The 20,525-nt window shown below is 43.3% G+C and overlaps 1 protein-coding gene across 8 annotated transcripts in view; it reads left to right on the forward strand.

Annotated features, from left to right (window-relative positions):
- The window catches only part of LOC118013283 (integrator complex subunit 6-like), a 52,904-nt gene that overhangs the window by 13,793 nt on the left and 18,586 nt on the right, over window positions 1-20,525 (forward strand). For 3 of the 8 annotated variants that reach the window (XM_035009052.1, XM_035009061.1, XM_035009079.1), the window contains exons 3-9: window positions 8,730-8,879; window positions 9,595-9,684; window positions 9,911-10,094; window positions 10,312-10,440; window positions 12,607-12,770; window positions 15,204-15,356; window positions 18,145-18,277. In XM_035009052.1, the coding sequence (XP_034864943.1) occupies window positions 8,730-8,879; window positions 9,595-9,684; window positions 9,911-10,094; window positions 10,312-10,440; window positions 12,607-12,770; window positions 15,204-15,356; window positions 18,145-18,277 (1,003 nt within the window). Of the gene's footprint in view, window positions 1-8,729; window positions 8,880-9,594; window positions 9,685-9,910; window positions 10,113-10,311; window positions 10,441-12,606; window positions 12,771-15,203; window positions 15,357-18,144; window positions 18,278-20,525 lie in introns of those variants that run through there. The other 5 variants (XM_035009097.1, XM_035009069.1, XR_004679986.1 and 2 more) reach the window with 4 other exon arrangements.

A 20,525-nucleotide genomic window follows, 5' to 3' on the forward strand; every position in this document is an offset into this window, starting at 1 on the left:
CGCCTGGGTGGCTCAGTCGGTTAAGTGTCTGCCTTCGGCTCAGGTCATGATCCCGGGGTCCTGGGATCGAGCCCCACATCAGGCTCCCTGCTCAGCAGGAAGCCTGCTTCTCCCTCTCCCCCTGCTTGTGTTCCCTCTCTTGCTGTGTCTCTCTCTGTCAAATAAATAAAATCTTAAAAAAAAAACTATTAAAAAAAAAGTCTAGGGGGGCCTGGGTGACTCTCGGTTTTGGCTCAGGTTGTGATCTCAGAGTCCAGGCTCTGTGCTCAGCAGGGAGTCTGCTTCTCCCTCTCCCTCTGCTCCCCCCTCACCCTCCCTCCCCGTTCGTGCGCTGTCTCTCTCTCAAATAAATAAATAAACAAATAATCCTTAAAAAAATTAGTCTGGAGGAAAGAGATGCTATTTAATCTTTGGAAAGTCATGAGCGGCCATTCTACGGTCTCCTCTCTTCAAGTCTTTCTGCAGTGTTTCGGTGGCTTAGTCTCACTTCTGTCCTTGTGTTTTTCCAAGGCCACCTTTGTGAATTTTTATTTTGTGTATGTGTTCATAAGAATGTCTCCTATCAGAACCCAAAGTCTCAACAGTTGAACACGTGATCTGCACAGTGGCTTTTTTTTTTTTTTTTTTTTTTCTGATAATAGGTCAATAGCTACCGTTGAAATGGTCTGAGAGTGAGAGAGGTTGCATTTAACACTCTATCTGATGGAGTTTGGCAAATTCTTTGCTACTCTAAGTATTTTTCCTTTAGTAACAGTACAATGAGAAGTTGCACGTTTCTAAAGTTTCTAAAGTTTCTAAAGTTTCTAAAGTTCAGTTTCTATGTGTTAGCATCCTCTGGTGAAGATCAAATTTCTTTTGATCTTACCATGCTTTCAAGTGAGAGGTGTGCTACTTCCTAATTTCATCCTGATTCTCTGGGGTAAGAATTGAAAACTCATAAATGCATTTTGCAGATATTTTATTTATTTTATTTTATTTTTTAAAAGATTTTATTTATTTGACAGAGAGAGACACAGCGAAGGAGGGAACACAAGCAGAGGGAGTGGGAGAGGGAGAAGCAGGCTCCCCACTGAGCAGGGAGCCCGATGTGGGGCTCGATCCCAGGACCCTGGGATCATGACCTGAGCCGAAGGCAGACGCTTAACGACTGAGCCACCCAGGCACCCCCATTTTGCAGATATTTTAGACTAATCTTTAGGATAACGATCCTATCCACTAAAAAAAAAAAAAAAATCCTAAAATCCTACCCACTAAAAAACAAAACAAAACAAAAAAACCTCATACTAGGTATTCTAAAGAGACCGGTGACACAAAATCATGAATTTTGTGTCAGTAGAATCAAACTGAATCATTTCTTTCCCCCGTTTACTCAAAAAATAAGTGCTCATGGTGGCACCTGGGTGGCTCAGTGGGTTAAATGTCTGACTTTGGCTCAGGTCATGATCTCGGGGTCCTGGGATCGAGCCCCACGTTGGGCTCTGTGCTCAGTGGGGAGTCTGCTTGAGGATTCTCTCTCTCCCTCTCCTTCTGCCCCTCCCCCTGCTCGTGCTCTCTCTCTCTCAAAGAAATACATAAAATCTTTTTTAAAAAATAGACACTCACGAGGGCCTTTAGCCATCTGCTGGAAAAACAGTCCTGCAGGCTGCGCACTGTCAGATACATTTCTGCAATGTACTAGTTCTTAAGAAATGGTAACTTTTTTAACAAGTAGAGGACTCAAGTAAGCCAGAATTCTTGTGTGTGGTCTTGACTGGTAGTATTTCCTGAAGCACGTGGGTGGAAATTAATTGGTGGACTGAAACACAGAATGGTAGCATTCAGAGTTCTCAGGGAGAGAACCGATTTAATCAAATAAATGCACTTCGACCATTTTAGCAAGTTCAGGACACTAAGTGCCCCTGGGGAAGTGACTTTGACAACAAGGAATCCAAGATAACCGGATATTCTTAAAACCAGTAATTTTATAAGAAAAAGCTGTATTAGTAACACAGAATGATAGACCACCTCTTTTGAACCTGAAAGTGTATCAGTACCTCGAGTCCCCCAAAAGTGAAATCAGTCCAAATCGCTAGAGTTTTGAGGGGGGAAAAAATGTCAGGGTCAGAAAATATAATACCAGAAGAGAGTTTTAAAGGAGATACAAGAGGCAAGACAGTTCCATTCTTTTAATGATATGGTGTCTTTCTCATGTGTAGTTCACCATTTTAACAAGCTTCTTTCTAAGTGTGCGGCCTGTAAATACGATTTCAAAAGAAGTTTGAATGTTTTAAGGTGATTCAGCTATCACAGTGGTCTGTTTACGTAGGAGGGCAAGAAAACCTTGTCTTATATCTCTCAGAATTAGAGTCTGTTTTTGTTGTGAGAAGAAAACTCCAGAAGTTTTAAAGTTTTAATTCGCACAGATATTCCATATAAAGCTAAGGGCAAAGACCAAGGGAAAAGTCATCCGTCTCCTCGGGAGACAGAGTTGATTGGAAAAGCAGGACTTCCTACTCTTCACGTCATTCTGTCTCGCTGGTCAGTTTACCAATGCAAGGACGGTATGCGGTGACAAAGTTGATAGAATGTCAGATGGGAGAAGAAAGTAAGTTGCTCGAAAAATGCGGTGGAAATTGATTTAGTCCGATCGTCCGAGTTGCAGCAGAACCAGTTTGCCCCCAGCTTGCGGAGACCAGATGGAAAAAAAAGGAAAATAGTTTATCTTTCAACAGGAGAAATGGTGGCCCCGCTAAATTTAAACTCCTTGGCTTTAACTTGAGACACCTGGGAAAATACTCAAATCCGTTAATCATCTGGTTTGTAACCACCTCGAAGAAGAGCCCGCGGTCCAGGATAGCCCTCTATCTGGGATTATGAAGGGCAAATATTACCAGGCTGATTTCATTTCCTTTAATAAAAGATTAAAAAAAAAAAAAAAAGAAAGAAAGTCTTGTCAAGGAGAGGGAAGCAGTGTGTGTTGTCTCTCCCTGAATCCCAGGGAGGCCTTTTTATTCATCACGAAGGGCTTACTAACGAGCTCTGAAGACTTGGGCTGAGCGGAACTATTATTTTTCAGGGGAGTGTCCAGATAGGCTTGTGACAAGCTCTATTTTTGCTCTTTGAGAAGATTCTCTGCGATTCCCTTTCAGTAGCTATCACCCTAGAGAACTGGAATTATTCATTTATTTCTTGATTTATAAGTATTCCATTTACATAGTTTTTAAGGGGGCACTTCTCTTGTGGAAGGTAAGCTGTAGCTGCCCTAAGTCTGTTTTTCGGTTACGTTAGAGGGGGAGATTCACAGCCTGTTCATTAAGTTTGCACGTGAGACTAAGCCTAACAAGGTCATTTGTATTTTGGAGAAGGATTACAAGTGCCCTTTAGAGATGGAGCAGGGCTTTTCCCAAAGGGCTCTAGCGCCACTCCCACATCCCCTTCAAGGACAGTTGATCTGCTTTTATCTCTGTGACTTGTTTACACTTCCTGGCATGATTTCGATGGAGGAAAGGATTCTCCCATTTTAAAAAAGAAAAATAAATAAAAATCAATGAATCGGAGAAATGGTCTGGCCAAAATGGGATGAAGCTCAGGAAGGAGAAGTGTTAGGATGGTGAGATTTGGGGGGAGCCACTAAATAGCACCCCCTCCTTTCCCTCCTCCATTGAAACCAGTAACGAAATAAGACACAGGAGTCCAAGTAATGGCTGTCTTCCTGACAAAGGCTAGACTGGAGGACACAGCCTAGGTGCGTGTTCCCCAAAAGCTCCCACATTGTTCACACGTTGCTAGACCTCCCCTATAGAGCCTACCCCTTAAGCAACATATGTCAGAACATACCAGAAAATTAGAAAGAGTTTCAGCAACAGGCCTACAGGGAGCATGCCACACCCAGCAGTCAGATAAGAAGATGGAAGTAAGGCCGCAGAGGAGAGTGGAAAGTATTTCTTTTAGGCTTCGCCCTTCCAGGGAAAGGAGTGCAGCTTCTCTCCTTTCCGTGGTGATCCTAGGGGGCACTGACAGACTGAAAGGCCCATACTTTTTCTGCTGGTATTCAAAGACGTGTTCAGTTGACTCTACAAATTTTAACCAGGCCTGAATTAACGTGTTTATTAAGATGTGAGGTGTTTTCTTTCTGTAAGTCAGATTTTTATAACGGTATGGAATTAGAAGGTAGGAAATCTCGAAGGGACCTTAGCGGTGGTTTTTCAGCCTTTTCGTTGCTTAGATGAGGCAACAGCCCCAGTAAGGGGTAACCGACTTCCTCTGGACCAGTTGCTTCGCTAGTTAGTTCCGGCCAGGATAGACCAGGGTCTTCCACGTCCTAGGTCACTGCTCTCCACGCCCAACTGGTCTGCATTTAGACATCAGGGAAAGTAGGCTTCAGTGAAATGAGATTTGGAAGTTTCAATAAATGTATGAACTTTTAAGCTACTAAAACAAGGCCTGTCTATGAGGTGAATATGTGGAATAGGTAGAAGGTTCTCTAGTACAGTGGTTTAAATTGGCAGGCTCTAAACTTAGGCTACCTGGGTTCAAATCCTGGCTGTGTCATTTACTAGTTGTTCGACCTGGACGAGTTTCTATTTCCATTACTATAAAATGGAAATAAGAGCAGCACCTACTTGATGGGGCGGTGGCGGCGCCCGGAAGAGGAGGATACTGTGTTTAGTGTAAGTGGGGTCCTGACACGTCGGCCCAGACACGCATTACCTCTCATTATTATTCAGCACCATCATCATTTGACTTCTGGGAGACTTTTTAAAACTTGACCTGGGAAGACCGTAAACTCTTAATTTAGGATTTCACTCATCCCAGGTTAATCCTTTGTCCCAATCCTCTGTTCCTTCGGTGTCCCGGGCTAGAAGTTTTGTCATCATCTTTTGCTCTGTCTCCTGTAGGCCCATGCATGGTCTGTCTGTCACCAGGTCCTATCTTGTTGGTTTGAAGTGTTTCTCAGTTAACCCCTTCCTCTTCTTTCCCATCCTAATTCGGGCCCTGATTCCCTCAGGCCTGGATTACTAATTCAAGCCTCCTAGTTTCTTTTTCCTGACCACAGCTTCTCCTACTTAAGTCTTACTTCTTCCTGGTTTAGGAAAACAAAAGAGGGATGGTAATACCATGCCTGTTTTATAGGGTTGTCCTACACAAATGTGAAATGGGAAAGTGCTTAGTAAGCTGCAGAGCTCCATAAGAATGTGTGGAACTCATCATCATGAGTCAAGATTTTACAGACATGAGAGTAGGGTGCCTTTGGAGTAAGTTGAAAGAAAAGACTGTATTAAGAAGGTAAATGGGGCGGGGGGGCGTCTGGCTGGCTCAGTCGGGGGAGCGTGTGACTCTTGATCTCGGGGTTGTGAGTTCGAGCCCGACGTTGGATGTAGAGATGACTTAGGAATAAAATCTTTAAAAAAAAGAAGGCAAATGGGCTGTCCTGAATTCATTTATTAAAAAAAGTCAACTCCGAGCAATGAAGAGTATAATGAGAATGAGAATGAAGAATATAAACATCTACTTTCTGCCACTAGCTTTTTATAATTATCTTTTGGGAAGAAATTTGCCTCATGAATAAGGTTCTCTAAATATTGAGATTAATCCGTAGGCTTTTCCCTCCTCAGCATTGTGAGGAATGCATTTAGGGACATTCGGTTTTCTCTTGAAGGAGCTAGACTGCTCCGAAGACATTTATTGCTTTGGGCCCCCACACTTTGTAGTACCGAGGTGGGAGTAACATCCAAATTTCTTGTACTGTTCCATTCACCGCAAAGAATTGGAATTGACCTAAAAACAATGCCAGTGATTCAGGTGCAGAAACGATTTGCAAAATGCTTTCAATTTATAGTATAAGGGGAAACTCAAAGGGCAATTATTCTGACAGATTGATTAGTAAGATGATGAACAATCAGGACACATTATTTTAAATATGGATGAGTTACAGGGTGCTTGCTTACGTGGTACTCATGTCTTATCTCAGCCCTTCCCCAAATCAAGTAGTCAGCTAATTTTTCTTTGCTCATGCCCTGAACTACTTTGTGGCTCCCGGGAGTTCAGTGCTCGCTGTAGTGAAGTAACTCCGAAAAAGAAGTCAACTGTATAAAGTGGCTTGTGGGTGAACGACGGGCCATTCTCAGATTTGCCCAGGCCACAAAGCTCAACTTAATGGACGACCTTTCTCCCTCACCCAGCCCTTCTAATTAGCTCCTAAGAACTTCTGACTCCGCCTCTGAAACACTTTGTTCATCGGCAGCCTCCTCTCCCTCGCCGCCGCTCTTGCTCAGGCTTTCATCACTCTTCCCATAAGCTATTGCAACAGTTTCCAAACCAGTTTCCCTGCCTCGAGCTTCAGCCTCCCCACCACCCCCCAATTTATTCTCCAGCCCCCCAGCGGAACGATCTTGCTAAAATCCAGATCTGATCGTGCCCCTCCCCTAATTAAAAACCTCAAGTCATTCCCAGAGCCAACAGATAAAATCCAAACTACAGAGCACAACGTACAAAGCACCGTACAGTGAGGGCCCCACTTACTGGCCTCGCCTCCCGCCATGGACCCAGAGCAATGATAATCAAATTACTTGCGGTTCCCCACGAAGCCCTAGCCTTCTATGGACGCTCGTTCTCTTTCTTGGCGTGCCCCTCCACTCCCACCATCAGGGCGGGTTGCCCCATGCTCTTCCGCAGATGCCCCGTGTTCGGTGAGAAGCCCTCCGCGACTTTCTGGCCACTTGTCCCTTCAGCCTGTAGAACTGCATTTCTCATTCCTCTGTGGCAGGAGTTCCTCGAGGGCTGAGCCCTTTCCATATCCCCGGCGTGTAACGTTCTGCCCAGTGCGGCCAAGTTGGCCCATGCAAATGTGTTGACTGAAGGAAAGACTTGCTCTGTCCCTGCCAATGGCAGACCTTTCTCTTCGGCCACAAGGAAGAAAGCTTATTTTTGAACTCAGTGTGATTTGTAACCTTCTGATGTTTCTAGGTATTTGGTGAGGACAATTTCCACCACAAGCCTTCCTTTTAAGTAAAGCTGAGTTTGTCTAATCCAGCAAGATTTTCCTGGGGCCACAAGGAATTGTTCTCATGCTCTACTTTGCCTGGGCGCTAGAAGTCATATCCACAGTGTGGCCAAAGGAGCACGTGGAAAGGTTTCACCTTTAGATCCTTCGCTCTATAGGATATGTTAGGAGTCTTTTTATTTTTATTTTAAAGATTTTATTTATTTATTCATAAGAGACAGAGAGAGAGAGGCAGACGGAGAAGCAGGCTCCCCGCTGAGCAGGTAGCCCAATTCGGGACTTGATCCCAGGACCCTGGGATCATGACCTGAGCCGAAGGCAGACGCTTAACCGACTGAGCCACCCAGGCACCTGTTAGGAGTCTTTTTAAAGGACAACTAAGCACATCTTTAATTTCACAGAATCCCAGACTATTGGACTGGACTGGATCTTAACCAGGTTCTGGACTGTTCAGCGGAAGGGGGCGCCATTCTCACGGATTCCAACGGGAATGACCCCTCCCTTGGGTTGTGTTTTGCGCAGCCTCACGCAGTGTCCCTGCTTGCTTAACCCTCTTCATTTGCAGAGCATACAATTTAGGTCCTCAGAGCCAACAGGTTCGCTCCAGGTCACGCAGACTCTGCCCCCTCCCCGCCCCCCCCCCCCGAGTCTGTCTCCCACTCATCCTGACCCAAACTGCTTCTGGAGACTGGGAAACTAGCGAAGATAGTGTTTGCTGTGGTTGCGTGGATAATGGACAGGATGCCTTCAGCTAAACATGACCTTTAAATGCTTTATCGCTTATTATTTGCTTTTGCTTCCACATCCAGCTGTCCTGGCCCAGTTGGCATGACTTCAGCATTCAGCATCTCACACTGCTGCCCTCGGGGCTGCCGAGACCCAGGTGGCCATTCCTCCCACCAAGTTGCCAAGCTGTGTGCTGTTTGCTCTGACCCTGGCTGGCCTTCTCTGTGACCCGCTCTTAGCTGCCAAGTCTTCTTTTGGCTTCTCTTCTTTGCATTTGGTGCTGCTTTGTTTTTGTGGCCGTGACTGACCAGTCACCGTGATCTTTTCCTTCTCTTCTACAAACCATTCAATCAGAGCGTGTTGGCTGCTGGCCTTGGGTCTCTGGTTCTTGGCCGCTGTCCATGGCTGCTGGGGGTGCCGAGGGGGTGCTGCTTCTTTGCCAGAACTTTTTAAATTTCTTTCTCCCCCCTTTCCTAGATTTGGGGCTTTCTGAATGTTTGAAGATGCCAGAAGGGTTGTCTCCAAATAGTTGTGGCTCTATTCCTAGAATTCCCCCTTGACTCTTATTTAAAGTGAAAATATTGTTTGGGCAGAAGAATCTTGGTTAGAAAAGTTCAAGTAGATCAGACAGTCAAGAGCAAGTTGTCTCTATCAAGGACAGTGCATTTAAAAATAGTCCTTCCTCTCCTCCTCACTTCATGCTCATCATCCGTGTCAAAGTAAGGTAAATACTGAGGTGTTTGGGTAGGTTCGATTGGACCTGAACAGAAGATTGGACTTCTTGAGCCAGAGCCTTCCAGCCGTAATGGACGAATGCACTGTTTGCATCTTTGCTGTTGGTCATTAATGCTGACAGATCTTTCTGAAACTGATTGCTTGCTTTAGTTCCACTTGGTCAGTCAAGACATAGAATAGGATTAGATCAAGGAACTATTAATTTGTTAGAGGTTAGTGGCTGCTTGCACTTTATATATTGTTCATTGTATAATCGGGAATTTCTTTGTAAATGTTTGGTTTTCAGGCTGGTTGGAAGGAAAATCACGCAACATTCATGAGTGAACTAAAAAATCTTCAGGCTTCTGGACTGACTACTCTTGGTCAGGCTCTAAGATCCTCATTTGATTTGTTAAATCTCAATAGATTAATATCTGGAATAGACAATTATGGACAGGTAAAAAAAACTTTGAGTGAGTACAGCTAATTTATTTTGGTGACTTGGGGTAAGAGTTTAAAATTGGGCATGGTTACCGAGTTTTCTGCTACTTTTCACAACTGCCAAAAGGAAGTCCGTATCTTTTAAATACCTGCTTTAAAAAAGATCCCTCTTTTGGGGTGGGGGCGGGGGGGTCCTTATATGTGGCTTGATCATATAAAATATGTAGTGAAGATTGCCTCCCCATCAGATCATCAGCTATCTGAGAATGGAATGAATAAATTGCTGAGAAATATTGGAACGAGGCTTTTAAGGAGAAATTTTCAGTGTCCTGCACTCCCTCGTCTCTCCCAATTCAATGGAAAAGCTCTAGAATAAGAGAAAGGCAAGATAGCATCTGGTGCTCCTGTTGTCCTTACTCTAGAAAACTCTGCGCACAATAACCAGAGTCACTGTCCCGGCTCCAGAGCATAAATCACTACTGAATGATAAGAATTCCTCAGTTTATTCTGAATGTTACCTCAGCAGGGATCCTTATTTTGATTCCCACCCGCTTCAGTCCCTAATCTTTTCCTTCTTATTTATCCAGGCAAATTTTATCACACACTTGAGACATCCCTGTCTCAATGTAAAGGCAAGGCAAATGTAAAAAAAAAAAAAAAAAAAAAAAAAAAAAGTTTAAATACGATTTTATTACTTTACATGGCTCTAATACTTTTTAAATGTATTTTAGGGGAGAAATCCATTTTTTTTAGAACCATCTATTTTAATTACCATCACAGATGGAAACAAGTTAACAAGTACTGCTGGTGTTCAAGAAGAGGTGAGATTTCATTTTTTTTTTTTAAGTTTCGCTTAAATGGCAGAGAACACGCCGCTATTTCTGTGGGAGGCCCGCATTGCCAGTTAAGAATAAGTTTGATCAAGCCTTCCATCTTCACGAGCCCTGAAAGATTGTTGAGTCCACGAAAGAAAAGTGACCCTGTTAACTCTTTCTTCACTGTTGCACGGGTTGTTATGATGAAACGTCTCAACTTTTGCCTTATCAGCTTCATCTCCCTTTGAATTCTCCTCTGCCCGGAAGTGAACTAACCAAAGAACCTTTTCGTTGGGATCAAAGGTTATTTGCCCTGGTGTTGCGTTTGCCTGGATTGGCTTCTACGGAACCAGAGCAACTAGGCAGTGTACCGACTGATGAGTCCGCCATCACTCAGATGTGTGAAGTCACAGGAGGTATTGGCAGTATTCCTCGTAAGCGCCATATTCTGTCTTGTCCGGCTTTCCTCCCGAATCTTATAGCTCTACTGCTGCTTCTCGTCGTGAGTGTGAGGTTTGCTGCCAATGTAGTTATGATCCGTTCGAGATGTATTTTAGGATTTCAAATGCTTATATTGTTAAGTCGCATTTTATTTGATCAAACTCACACTGTTTGTTCTTCCTTCTGGTATAGGTCGCTCCTACTGTGTTAGAACACAAAGGATGTTGAATCAGTGTTTAGAATCTCTAGTTCAGAAAATTCAGAGCGGTGTAGTTATTAACTTTGAGAAAACGGGACCAGATCCACTTCCTATTGGAGAAGGTACAGTAGATGACTTTTTTTCCTTTTACCCTGGAGAATGATCGGAGATGGGGAAGACATTAAACGCATAATAGACATGGTCTTTACTGTCTACACCCATTCATGGGGTTACACACATCCGTCCAAACAGCTGCCATTCATTCATTGCCTGGGTGGTCAGATTCTAACAACTTTAATTCAGTGTCAAATCCTCTTACGAAAAGTCTTCCTTTTCCCTACCCTTTTCATATCCCCTGGTCCCAGTCTGGCGATACACTGCATTGTTCACCTCTCAATTCACGAAATATCTAGAGAATCACTTCGGAGTGCCACTTAACCAGTAACCTGGTTTTGGTCTTGTGAGCCCCAAATGTGCCAAGTAATCTTTAGGAAATACGTGTTTGTCACTGCATGTCAGCAAGAGATTGTGAATATTTGTCCAGAAACTGCGTAATGTCCTATAAGATCCTACACCGGGATTTTCCCGCCCACTTTTTAACTGCTGAAACTTTTCTCTTCAAGTGACATTTTACAGAAAGTTCAACATCGCAAAATAGTTGAGCGCAGAAGTACTGTTGTATAGGGGAAGGGTCTTCTCCCTCACGTCATCCCCGCGCTGCAAGGCCGCTTCTCCTCGTTCCTGGGCGCTCACACACATCATTACCCATGGTGCTTGTCTCACCTGATCCATACATTGGCGTTGCGTGGCCACAATCAGTGGGGGCTGCTCAGAAAGACAAGTGCTCCTGTCTGAAGCCATGGATCCTGTGGTTCCTGACCTTTTTGATGTTTAGTTCCCAGAACCCTTTAAGAAGCTGTTGGAAATGTAAAGACCGCTCTCCTTAGAATAATGGACATAGGCCACACAAATACAATTTGGTATTTAATTCTAGGGTTTCTTGGACGCCACTTTAAGAACACCCACCACGGAAGACTGAGGACTCACAGCCTATTTGAAATTCATTCAATTAATTGAGGAAGGACACGTTTTCTTGCTAATGATTGATGGTTCCATCCATACTTCTGTGTTCATTATCTTAATGTGAACTGGGAACAGTCCTATGGAAAGCCTATTGGATTTGGTGTCCTGTAAATAGCTCAGATTTTCTTTCTAGCTCCATTTCCCCTTTGTCCAGGGTTCTTAGCCTTTGAGATTCTGAAGAAAGCTAAGAACTCTCTCCTCAGAAAGATGCACATCCCCAGAATTGTGAGCTCAACTTCAGGGGGGGTCTCTTGGTCCCCTGAAGCCATTACATGTATTCCCTAGAGATCCATGGACCCTAGTAGATTTCCTGGCGTAAAGTAATTACTTGTTTAAAGTGACACTTATATAAGTAAATCAAATGACCTGTAATTTAAGAAATATGACTCAAATCATTAAAACGTCTCTTTTACAAATATAGACTATTGAATCATTGCATTAAAGGTTATATAACTCTGCCTTGCCCTCTTTTGGTGGACAAATGAAATATGCTAGTTTAAACAATTCAAATACATTCGGGATACATCCTTCAGCATTATACAATGCCCAGCTTCCATGGAATTTTAATGGTGGCTGGGGAAACTATCATGAATTTGTCCATAATAAACTCGATGCATTTGCTTTATGTTCCCTCCCCCAACTATATATGTAGATTGTATTGTCAACATTCCTTCTATTCTTTGAGTGCATCTGGATTGTTTTTATTTTGCCTTTGTGGTCATTGGGTCTGTTTAGTAAAGAATACTTTTTTCCCCCCCATCTAACTGGGAATAGAAAGAAAATCTAAATGGAATTTATGACCTACTTTGTCAGATCCCAAAAATGTAAAAACTATACCAAGGGATGAGCAATTTCATTTACCTAATTTGAAAAAATAACTCTAGTGCTTTGGTGGGGGTAATTTATGTGTCCAAATTCAGAAAATTGAAAACTAATTTTATAATAGTTTTCCATATAACTAGGTGTTCGGGGCATGGTTAAGGATGGGGGTGGGGTGTTGGATTAGAGGGATGGATTAGATGAAAAATGCTAGAGAGAACATTCGGAAATCCTGATAGAGTCTTTGATTTCTCTCATTTTTTTCACCACAAAGTACCGTTTTGGCTTGTTTTGTACTTTGCCTGGAGCTGAAAATTTTGTGCAAGAAGATCAGCAGCTGTAAAAAGAAATTGATGCCTTAGTATCTGTCTTTGTTTACTTTTTAGATGGACTTATGGATTCATCCAGGCCAAGCAATTCATTTGCTGCTCAACCATGGCATAGTTGTCATAAGCTCATCTATGTACGACCTAACTCTAAGACTGGTGTTCCTGTTGGACATTGGCCAATTCCAGAATCTTTCTGGCCAGATCAGAATTTACCTTCACTAGTAAGTGTCATAAAACAAAAAGGTAAACATCATTCCGGATTTTCAGTTTGCTGATTACAGTGACCCTTGTAAAATGGCTTTGAGGCTCTTTTTTTTTTTTTTTTTTAAGATTTTCTTTATTTATTTATTAGAGAGAGAGAGAAACAGCATGAGAGGGGAGAGAAGGAGAGAGAGGGAGAAGCAGGCTCCCCGCTGAGCCAGGAGCCCGATGTGGGACTCGATCCCAGGCTTTTAAGCTATACCTTTTCTCTCTGGCTGGAAGTCTAAGCTTGTACCTAAAAACAAGAGAGGACTTCCTTGGTCTTCTGGCATTCTTTCTTTTAGTTGCCTTTTGCCACTTGAACTGCCCACTTTGGATGTTAAAGCGTTGTTATTTTTGATGGCGTCGCAATCTGTGGCTTGGTTTTTATTTCCCAGCGGCTGACTTGACTGACATGGGAAACGCCACGTCCAAAGAGCACGGGCATTGTTTTTCGTGTACATCCTCAGGAAATGAAAACTTAGCTTGCACCTTGCCTAGGTTCTAGAAACACAGAAGCTCTTCTACTTCCTCCTGGGGAGTCGTTAGGCACCTAGTGGAACTTTGTGGACCTGCTTTTCATCTTTTTGTAATCCATGGACTTGCGTTCCTTGCAGTGTACCTTTCGGTGATGGGTAATTAAGCAGTATTTGAAAAATGATCTCTAAGCGAGGACTTTTCTTTTTGTTCACTGCATTTGGGAGAAGAGGGTTTGACATTGTAGTTGTTCCTAGTACCAGATGAATTGGCTTTTTTGGGGGGAGAGGGGTGTCTACTAATGAGGGAAAGCATGTGGAGCCCACTCTCCCTTCATCTTCCTCCCCCAAGCCTCTGCACAAAGGCCAGAGTGAGCCTTCTGGTGTGGGGGGAGGGGCACAAAACGATCACTACGCCTTCAGTTCAGCACCGTCCTGGTTCAGCCAATCTACATCCTGTGTGCGTTTTAGAAATTTCTGACATGAACTGTATTTTCTTCTGGATTACTCTTTCTGGGCTCCTTTTCCCAGGAGATGCCATGAGAATATAGGACTGAAGAGCCACTTCCGCCCCTGCTGTGGGGGAGGGTATATCTCCTCCGCCTTCCCTCAGGGCCCCAAGGTGACACACTGGGCAGATCTCAGTGCCCAGTCGCTCTTAGCTCCAGACCCCAGAGTGAATGTTTTAGTTACGGATTTATGTCATTATTGCTAGTGACAGGGCTTCACTTGTGTCTTTATGGCTTTTTAAAAATCAGTTTAAATCAAAGAAGCCAGAAGTATTTCTCAGGTTTAATTAAAATGAAAATCAGGAGGGGTGCCTGGATGGCCCAGTCAATTAAGTGACTGACTCTTGATTTCAGCTCAGGTCGTGATCTCAGGATCGTGGGATCGAGCCCCGTGTGGGGCTCCACACTCAGCGCAGAGTCTGCTAGTCCCTCTCCGTCTGCCCCTCCCCCCATGCTTGCACGCTCTCTCTCCCTCTCTCTCTCTTTCTCAAATAAGTAAAAATATTAAAAAAAATGAAAATCAGGAAAAACTGGGATGAAAGAAATTCCAGCTAACCCACACATCACCCCTGTTACCATCCCCCCAGCTTTAAAAGCACATTTGATGGCTGTTTCCCTCAGCTCCTCAAACATCTTGTAGGTGTGTAAATCACAAAGGCAAAGGAGTATGTTTTTCCCCTTTATAAGGGAAACGGAGATGTTTTGTCATATTCCTATTAGCCTGAGAGATCTCTCGGCAAGAAGAGGGGGCATCACGTCTCACCCTTGTCCTGGGGATTTGTCCTATCTCCTCATCTCTTCATCTCTACCAGTCCGCTCTGGTACCTCTGCAGCCCGCCCAAAGCATCCTTGGCTCTAACTGGTCTGAGACAAGCTTGTGGGGGTGAGGAATTTCCACTGGTCCTGGGTGTTGTAACTGGCTCATTTTTGGTACTTGCCTTGCCCTTTCCATGGCTTTACAGTTTTTCTGCTTGCTTGTTGGTAGCTCTAGCCCTGTCATTAGCTCCTTTGACAGCTTCATGGATTTCTTCTTCGCTAGCAGCATCTGGACTATCTGTAATCTCATGGTACAAAGGAATGAAGGGCAGGTCACGCTTGGAGGTTGCAAAGTGGATCTGAAAATCGGGGTTCATTCTATAGATCATTAATGACTTCCTAACCATATTCAAAGCACTTGTCATCTTTACTTCACTGAAATTGTAGTTATGAGTGTTCTAATTCACCTTTCCTCCTCCCAATGCCAAGTAGATGGTAGAGCTAAAGAATCCCTGTGCCCTCCCCAGATGGACGCTGTTGGCGATGCCCTCTTTTTCAAAGCACTGCTCTATATCTCAGCGATGGTTTCACAAAACACGGAAGGGGTTGCGGATTTGTCAGAAATGTAAGCTCGCTTTGATAACGGACCGTATCTTCCCCTCTTGTCTTTTAGCCTCCACGAACATCTCATCCTGTTGTGAGGTTCTCCTGCGTAGATTGTGAGCCAATGGTAATAGACAAACTTCCTTTTGACAAATATGAACTTGAACCTTCACCCTTAACTCAGTACATCCTGGAACGAAAGTCTCCCCATACCTGCTGGCAGGTACTTACCCTTACCTGTTGGCCAAATGTCTGTAACCACTCTGGGAGCTGGGAATTCTTTTAAGAAGTTTCAAAGGTGGCTTCTGCAGCTGAGGCTTTGTGTGAACTTGACAGATTGGAAGTACAAGATCAATTTTTTTTTTAACGTTTTTCTTTAAATTCCAGGTAGTTAACGGTACAGTATATAATATTAGTTTCAGGTGTACAAGATATTTTTGACACAAAAAAAACCCCATAACCCCTGAGACTACTTTTGTGTTTCTGTCATGTAGTCAGACTTCTCTTCCTGTACAAAGCACATCGGTGTGTGTAACATGGATTTTACTCGGATGCGGCAAATGCATGTGTTACCGGCTCTTCCAAACATTATACTTCAGGCGGAAGGGCTTGCTGATTTATTAATAGACTCACCTTTGGATATTAGTTTGTAAAAATCCAGACATGGCAGTCACACAGCCCTTTTATTGGGATATAATAAGGAAGTCCTGCGCTGGAAGTGTGTTTGTTCTATTTCTAAACGCCGGCACCATATAGCAATCAGTAATTGTTAGCTTCTATTTACGCAAGAAACACTTTTAGACTGCCATCTGTTTCATCCTAAAATGTGAGATTATTGCTACTAGTTGTCTTTAAGCTACTTAAATTCTCCGAAGATGCTAAAACTGGGTAGGAGAAAAGAAACACACTTGAAGCAAGAATGTAAAAGTGTAAGATCCTGTGATTCTATTTTATCTACACTCGAAAAGAGGCAAAGCGGGCTGACTCTGTCAGAAGTCGGGTTGGTAGTTTCTCTTGGGGGTGCAGAGCAGTGACCAGCAAGGGACATGAAGGGGTTTCCTTCTGGTTGTGTTCTATTTCTTGATTTGGGTGCTGATGACACAATGCCCCGGAAATGTGCTAGGAACGTAGAGATACGGATGACAGAATGTTAACTCAAAACCACGATAGGAGGTTGACTTCACGGATTGACACAAATTTTGCAACACAAGCAAATACAATTACAAATCATATCTTTTCCCTAAAAAGAAGCCCTCTTTTCTGTATAGCACATTTCTTGTAAAGCTTCTCCAGAGGCGCATAAGACATCCTGCCCTTGCTTCCTGCACCACCCCTCAAATAGGCCATATGCCTATCTCCTGTACCTTATGTGACTTTGGTTTAATTTGAAGGCAAGGAATTAGTGGGAGTGAAAAGGAGTAAGATGAACCAGGAGCCAGGAAATTTGGCTAAATCATGATGGAGCCTGGATTCCAACCCTACGTCTGCCACCAGTAATGTGGTCCTGGGCCAGCCACTTACTTTCTCTAGACAAGATGGTCTCTGATGATCCCTTTGAATCCCCCTCCCCCCATTCTATGAATCTGCAGGTGATAAGGAATTTGGAAAAACTCAGGGGGCTTATGAGAGGGAAGGGAGGGAGGGAGGGAAGAAAGAGAGAAAGGGAGAGAGGAACAAAAAACAGTGTTTCACCTCTCATGGGCCTCCTAGGCCTGACCCCCGATGGCTGTGTGTAACGTTTTTAATCCTTTATGATGATTTCCCCCCTCTTCTGTTCTACATACTTAGGAAATAGGGGGAAATCCACCATGTGTTACTACACTTCTTTGTTTCTATTAAGGTTCAAATTATGACATGAAATCTAGTAGATGAGTCCTGTTTTATAGCACCAGCACGACTCATTGTTTTGTGGGGTCACAAAAGACACAGGAAAGATTTATTCTTAGCTACGACTAAATATAGCAAGAGTTTAGTCAACTGGTAGGTGATATGGCCGGTACCGGGAATTAGCATGGTGAATGGATTCTGTTCACCATCACGGTTTGACTTTTGCCTTCAATGATCCTGCTGAAGGACTTCGGGAAAGGCAAAGGTCTAGGTCCCTAAAAGTATATACCGGCGCCCTAACTTGGGCCAAAGAGGAAACAGGGAACAGAGAGGAAAAAATGGTACCCAGAGGACATCAGCCCAGCATATCGAGTGTACGGGACCTGACCGTATAATCAGGAATCATCAGCGAGGAATAAGATGGTAGTCACATGGAATAAAGATTAATTTTTTTTTAAGATTTTATTTATTTATTTGAGACAGAGAGAATGAGAGACAGAGAGCAGGAGAGGGAGGAGGGTCAGAGGGAGAAGCAGACTCCCCGCCGAGCAGGGAGCCCCATGCGGGACTCGATCCCGGGACTCCAGGATCATGACCTGAGCCGAAGGCAGTCGTTTAACCAACTGAGCCACCCAGGCGCCCGAGATTAATGTTTTGATCGTTACTGAATGTTTGCTCTACCAGCATCATTTAGAAGAGAAAATGCCTTCCAGATTGAACCAAAGCATCTCCTTGCTGCCTCGGTGTCCAGCTCATAATAGGCCACTCGATAAATATTTACCCGATGACAAATGCTCCATTTTTCTCAAGTCCCCACTCTGGTCCCCACTTGTTCTTTTGAGGAGTCCGTTTGTTTTCATGGCTGGTATCACTTAGTGGTATTTCAGCCTCGTTTGCCATTGTGCTAACCAAGTAAATATTTGGGTATTGTTGATGTAGCCCGTGGTCTCCGAATGGTGACCGCATAGTCCGGTTTCAGTTCTTAATATAATGTATAAAGAATTGCAATCAGAACGTTCTTATTTAGTATGGCCTATTTGGACAGGACCCCAGGCTAAAAGCGCTATTGCCATTTTTACATTATAGTTACGCTGTGCCTTAGATGTCATTCTGGAACGTTGCTGGGAGTTTGGTTTCACATAAAATCCTCATTGTCATAACTGTGTCTGATCTCATGTTCTTAGGTATTTGTTACCAGCAGTGGAAAATACAATGAACTTGGCTATCCATTTGGTTATTTAAAAGCCAGTACGACTTTAACTTGTGTAAACCTCTTTGTGATGCCGTACAACTACCCGGTTTTACTCCCTCTTTTAGGTAAGTAAAGTATATGCCACTTCGTCGTCTTTAAAACGCAACAGAAATGAAAAATAGGAGAACGGCTAAGCGTTTTAAATGTCGTCAAAGAATAATTGATATCGGGATATAGAAAAGGCTAAACACCGGTTTGGAAGGATAGAATTTGCACACTGTTTTCTGTTCTGTTCGTTTTGTTACTTCGGTTTTGTTTTGTTTTGTTTTTGTTTTTGTTTTTTTGCATCAGACCGAAGAGACACTTAGCCTCTGGTGCTGACGTTCCCCGCCGCGCCCCCCAGCCCCCTGCCCCCCGTTTCAAGTGACTTGGCTTTTCCATTGACTAATTTGGGACCAAAAATTCCATTGGTTGGGGTTAATGCTCCAAGAATCTGATGGTTTTCTCCAGAAAATAGGGCTTCTGTGTGGGGTATTGGCTCCCACTCGTTCCCCCATAAAAGCATCTTTTTTTTTTTTTTTTAAAGATTTTATTTATTTATTTGAGACAGAGAGAATGAGAGACAGAGAGCATGAGAGGGAGGAGGGTCAGAGGGAGAAGCAGACTCCCCGCCGAGCAGGGAGCCCGATGCGGGACTCGATCCCGGGACTCCAGGATCATGACCTGAGCCGAAGGCAGTCGCTTAACCGACTGAGCCACCCAGGCGCCCCCCCATAAAAGCATCTTAAATGTTCCGGAGGCATCTGTGTTATAGGCAAGTTAAGGAACTAGGTGCGAGCGTCAATTCTGCAATCACTGTAGTCGGAGCAGCTGTCGTTTCCATGGTAAAATTCTACAAGGAGCGACTCCAGAAGCTGCTACCGAGATATCACTGAAAATGTGTGTAGAGATTTTTTTTTTTTCTCATTGAAAGAGCCGCATCTGTTTGGAGCAATATAGTCATACCATGTGGTAGGTATCCTTCTAGTTGTAAAGTTGGGATCATTTTTATTCGATGGGGTTTCTTAATTTTTGCAAAAAGTTTCAACCTTTGAGTTTTCATGTAGTCATTAAAAGCGTAAGATTTTTAGTGCTATAAGTAGTGTTTGTACTACATGTCCTGAAAAGAACAATTCTTTCAAATGTTGCAAGTTAAGCAGGTTAAGAATGGGTCATTATAAATGGATTAGCGTGATTATTTTGTATATAGTCTACCGACTTTCTTAGTCCACTCTCAAAATGTCCTCTCAAAGGTGATTGTCATTGATACAAAATATAGGTTATGTCTTTGAGATTAATAAGGGTACCAATAGAAAGTACCTATATTTTGTGGATTTGTTTAAATTATTTTATAAGTTCAAATAGATTTATTAGTTAATGATTTCTTAAAAAATGTTTTTACATGGGGGTAGCTGACACACAATGTTACATTAGTTTCAGGTGTACAACATAGTGATTGGACAAGTCTATACCTTATGCCGTGCTCCCCACAAGTGTGGCTGCCCTCTGTCCCCATACAGCACTGTTACAACACCATTCTCGACGTTCCCTATGCTGTGCCTTTCAGCCCCGTGACTTCCTCATTCCATAACTGGAAGCCTGCACCTCCCATGCCCCTTCACCCATTTCACCCCCACCCCTCACCCCCCTCCCCTCTGGCAGCCATCAGCTTGTTCTCTGGATTTATAGGTCTGATTCTGCTTTCTGTTTGTTTATTCATTTGTTTTGTGTTTTTAGATTCCACATATGAGTGAAATCATACGGTTTTTCTGTTTCTCGGTCCGACCTATTTCACTTATTTTCACCTATTTCTCACCCTTTGTGACTTCAGTTCTCCCAGCTATAAAGTGAAAGATTAGATAATCTCCACTTTGACTGTTAATGGTATTATTTTTCTATTTTTTAAGATGACATTTTATTTTCAGGTAACTGTAGATTCGCATGCAGTCGTAAGGAATAACGCTGGTGCAGCCACTGGGGAAGACAGTATAGAGATTCCTCAAAAAGTTAAAAATAGAAAAAAAAAAGTTAAAAATAGAATGGCCCTATGATCCAGTAATTGCACTACTGGATATTTACCCAAAGACTACAAGAACGCTAATTCAGAGGGATCCGTGCACCCCTATGTTTCTGGCAGCATTATTTACAATGGCCAAGATCTGGAAGCAGCCCAAGTGGCCATCGATGGGTGAATGGATAAAGAAGAGGTGGTATGTGTACACAATGGGATATTACTCAGCCATCAAAAATGAAACCTTGCCCTTTGCAACTACATGGATACACCTAGAGAGTATAAGGCTAAGCGAAATAAGCCAGAGAAAGGCAAATACCATA

The sequence above is a fragment of the Mirounga leonina genome, unplaced genomic scaffold, assembly GCF_011800145.1.
Source record: "Mirounga leonina isolate KUSES-001 unplaced genomic scaffold, KU_Mleo_1.0 Mir_101664, whole genome shotgun sequence".
NCBI lineage: Eukaryota > Metazoa > Chordata > Mammalia > Carnivora > Phocidae > Mirounga > Mirounga leonina.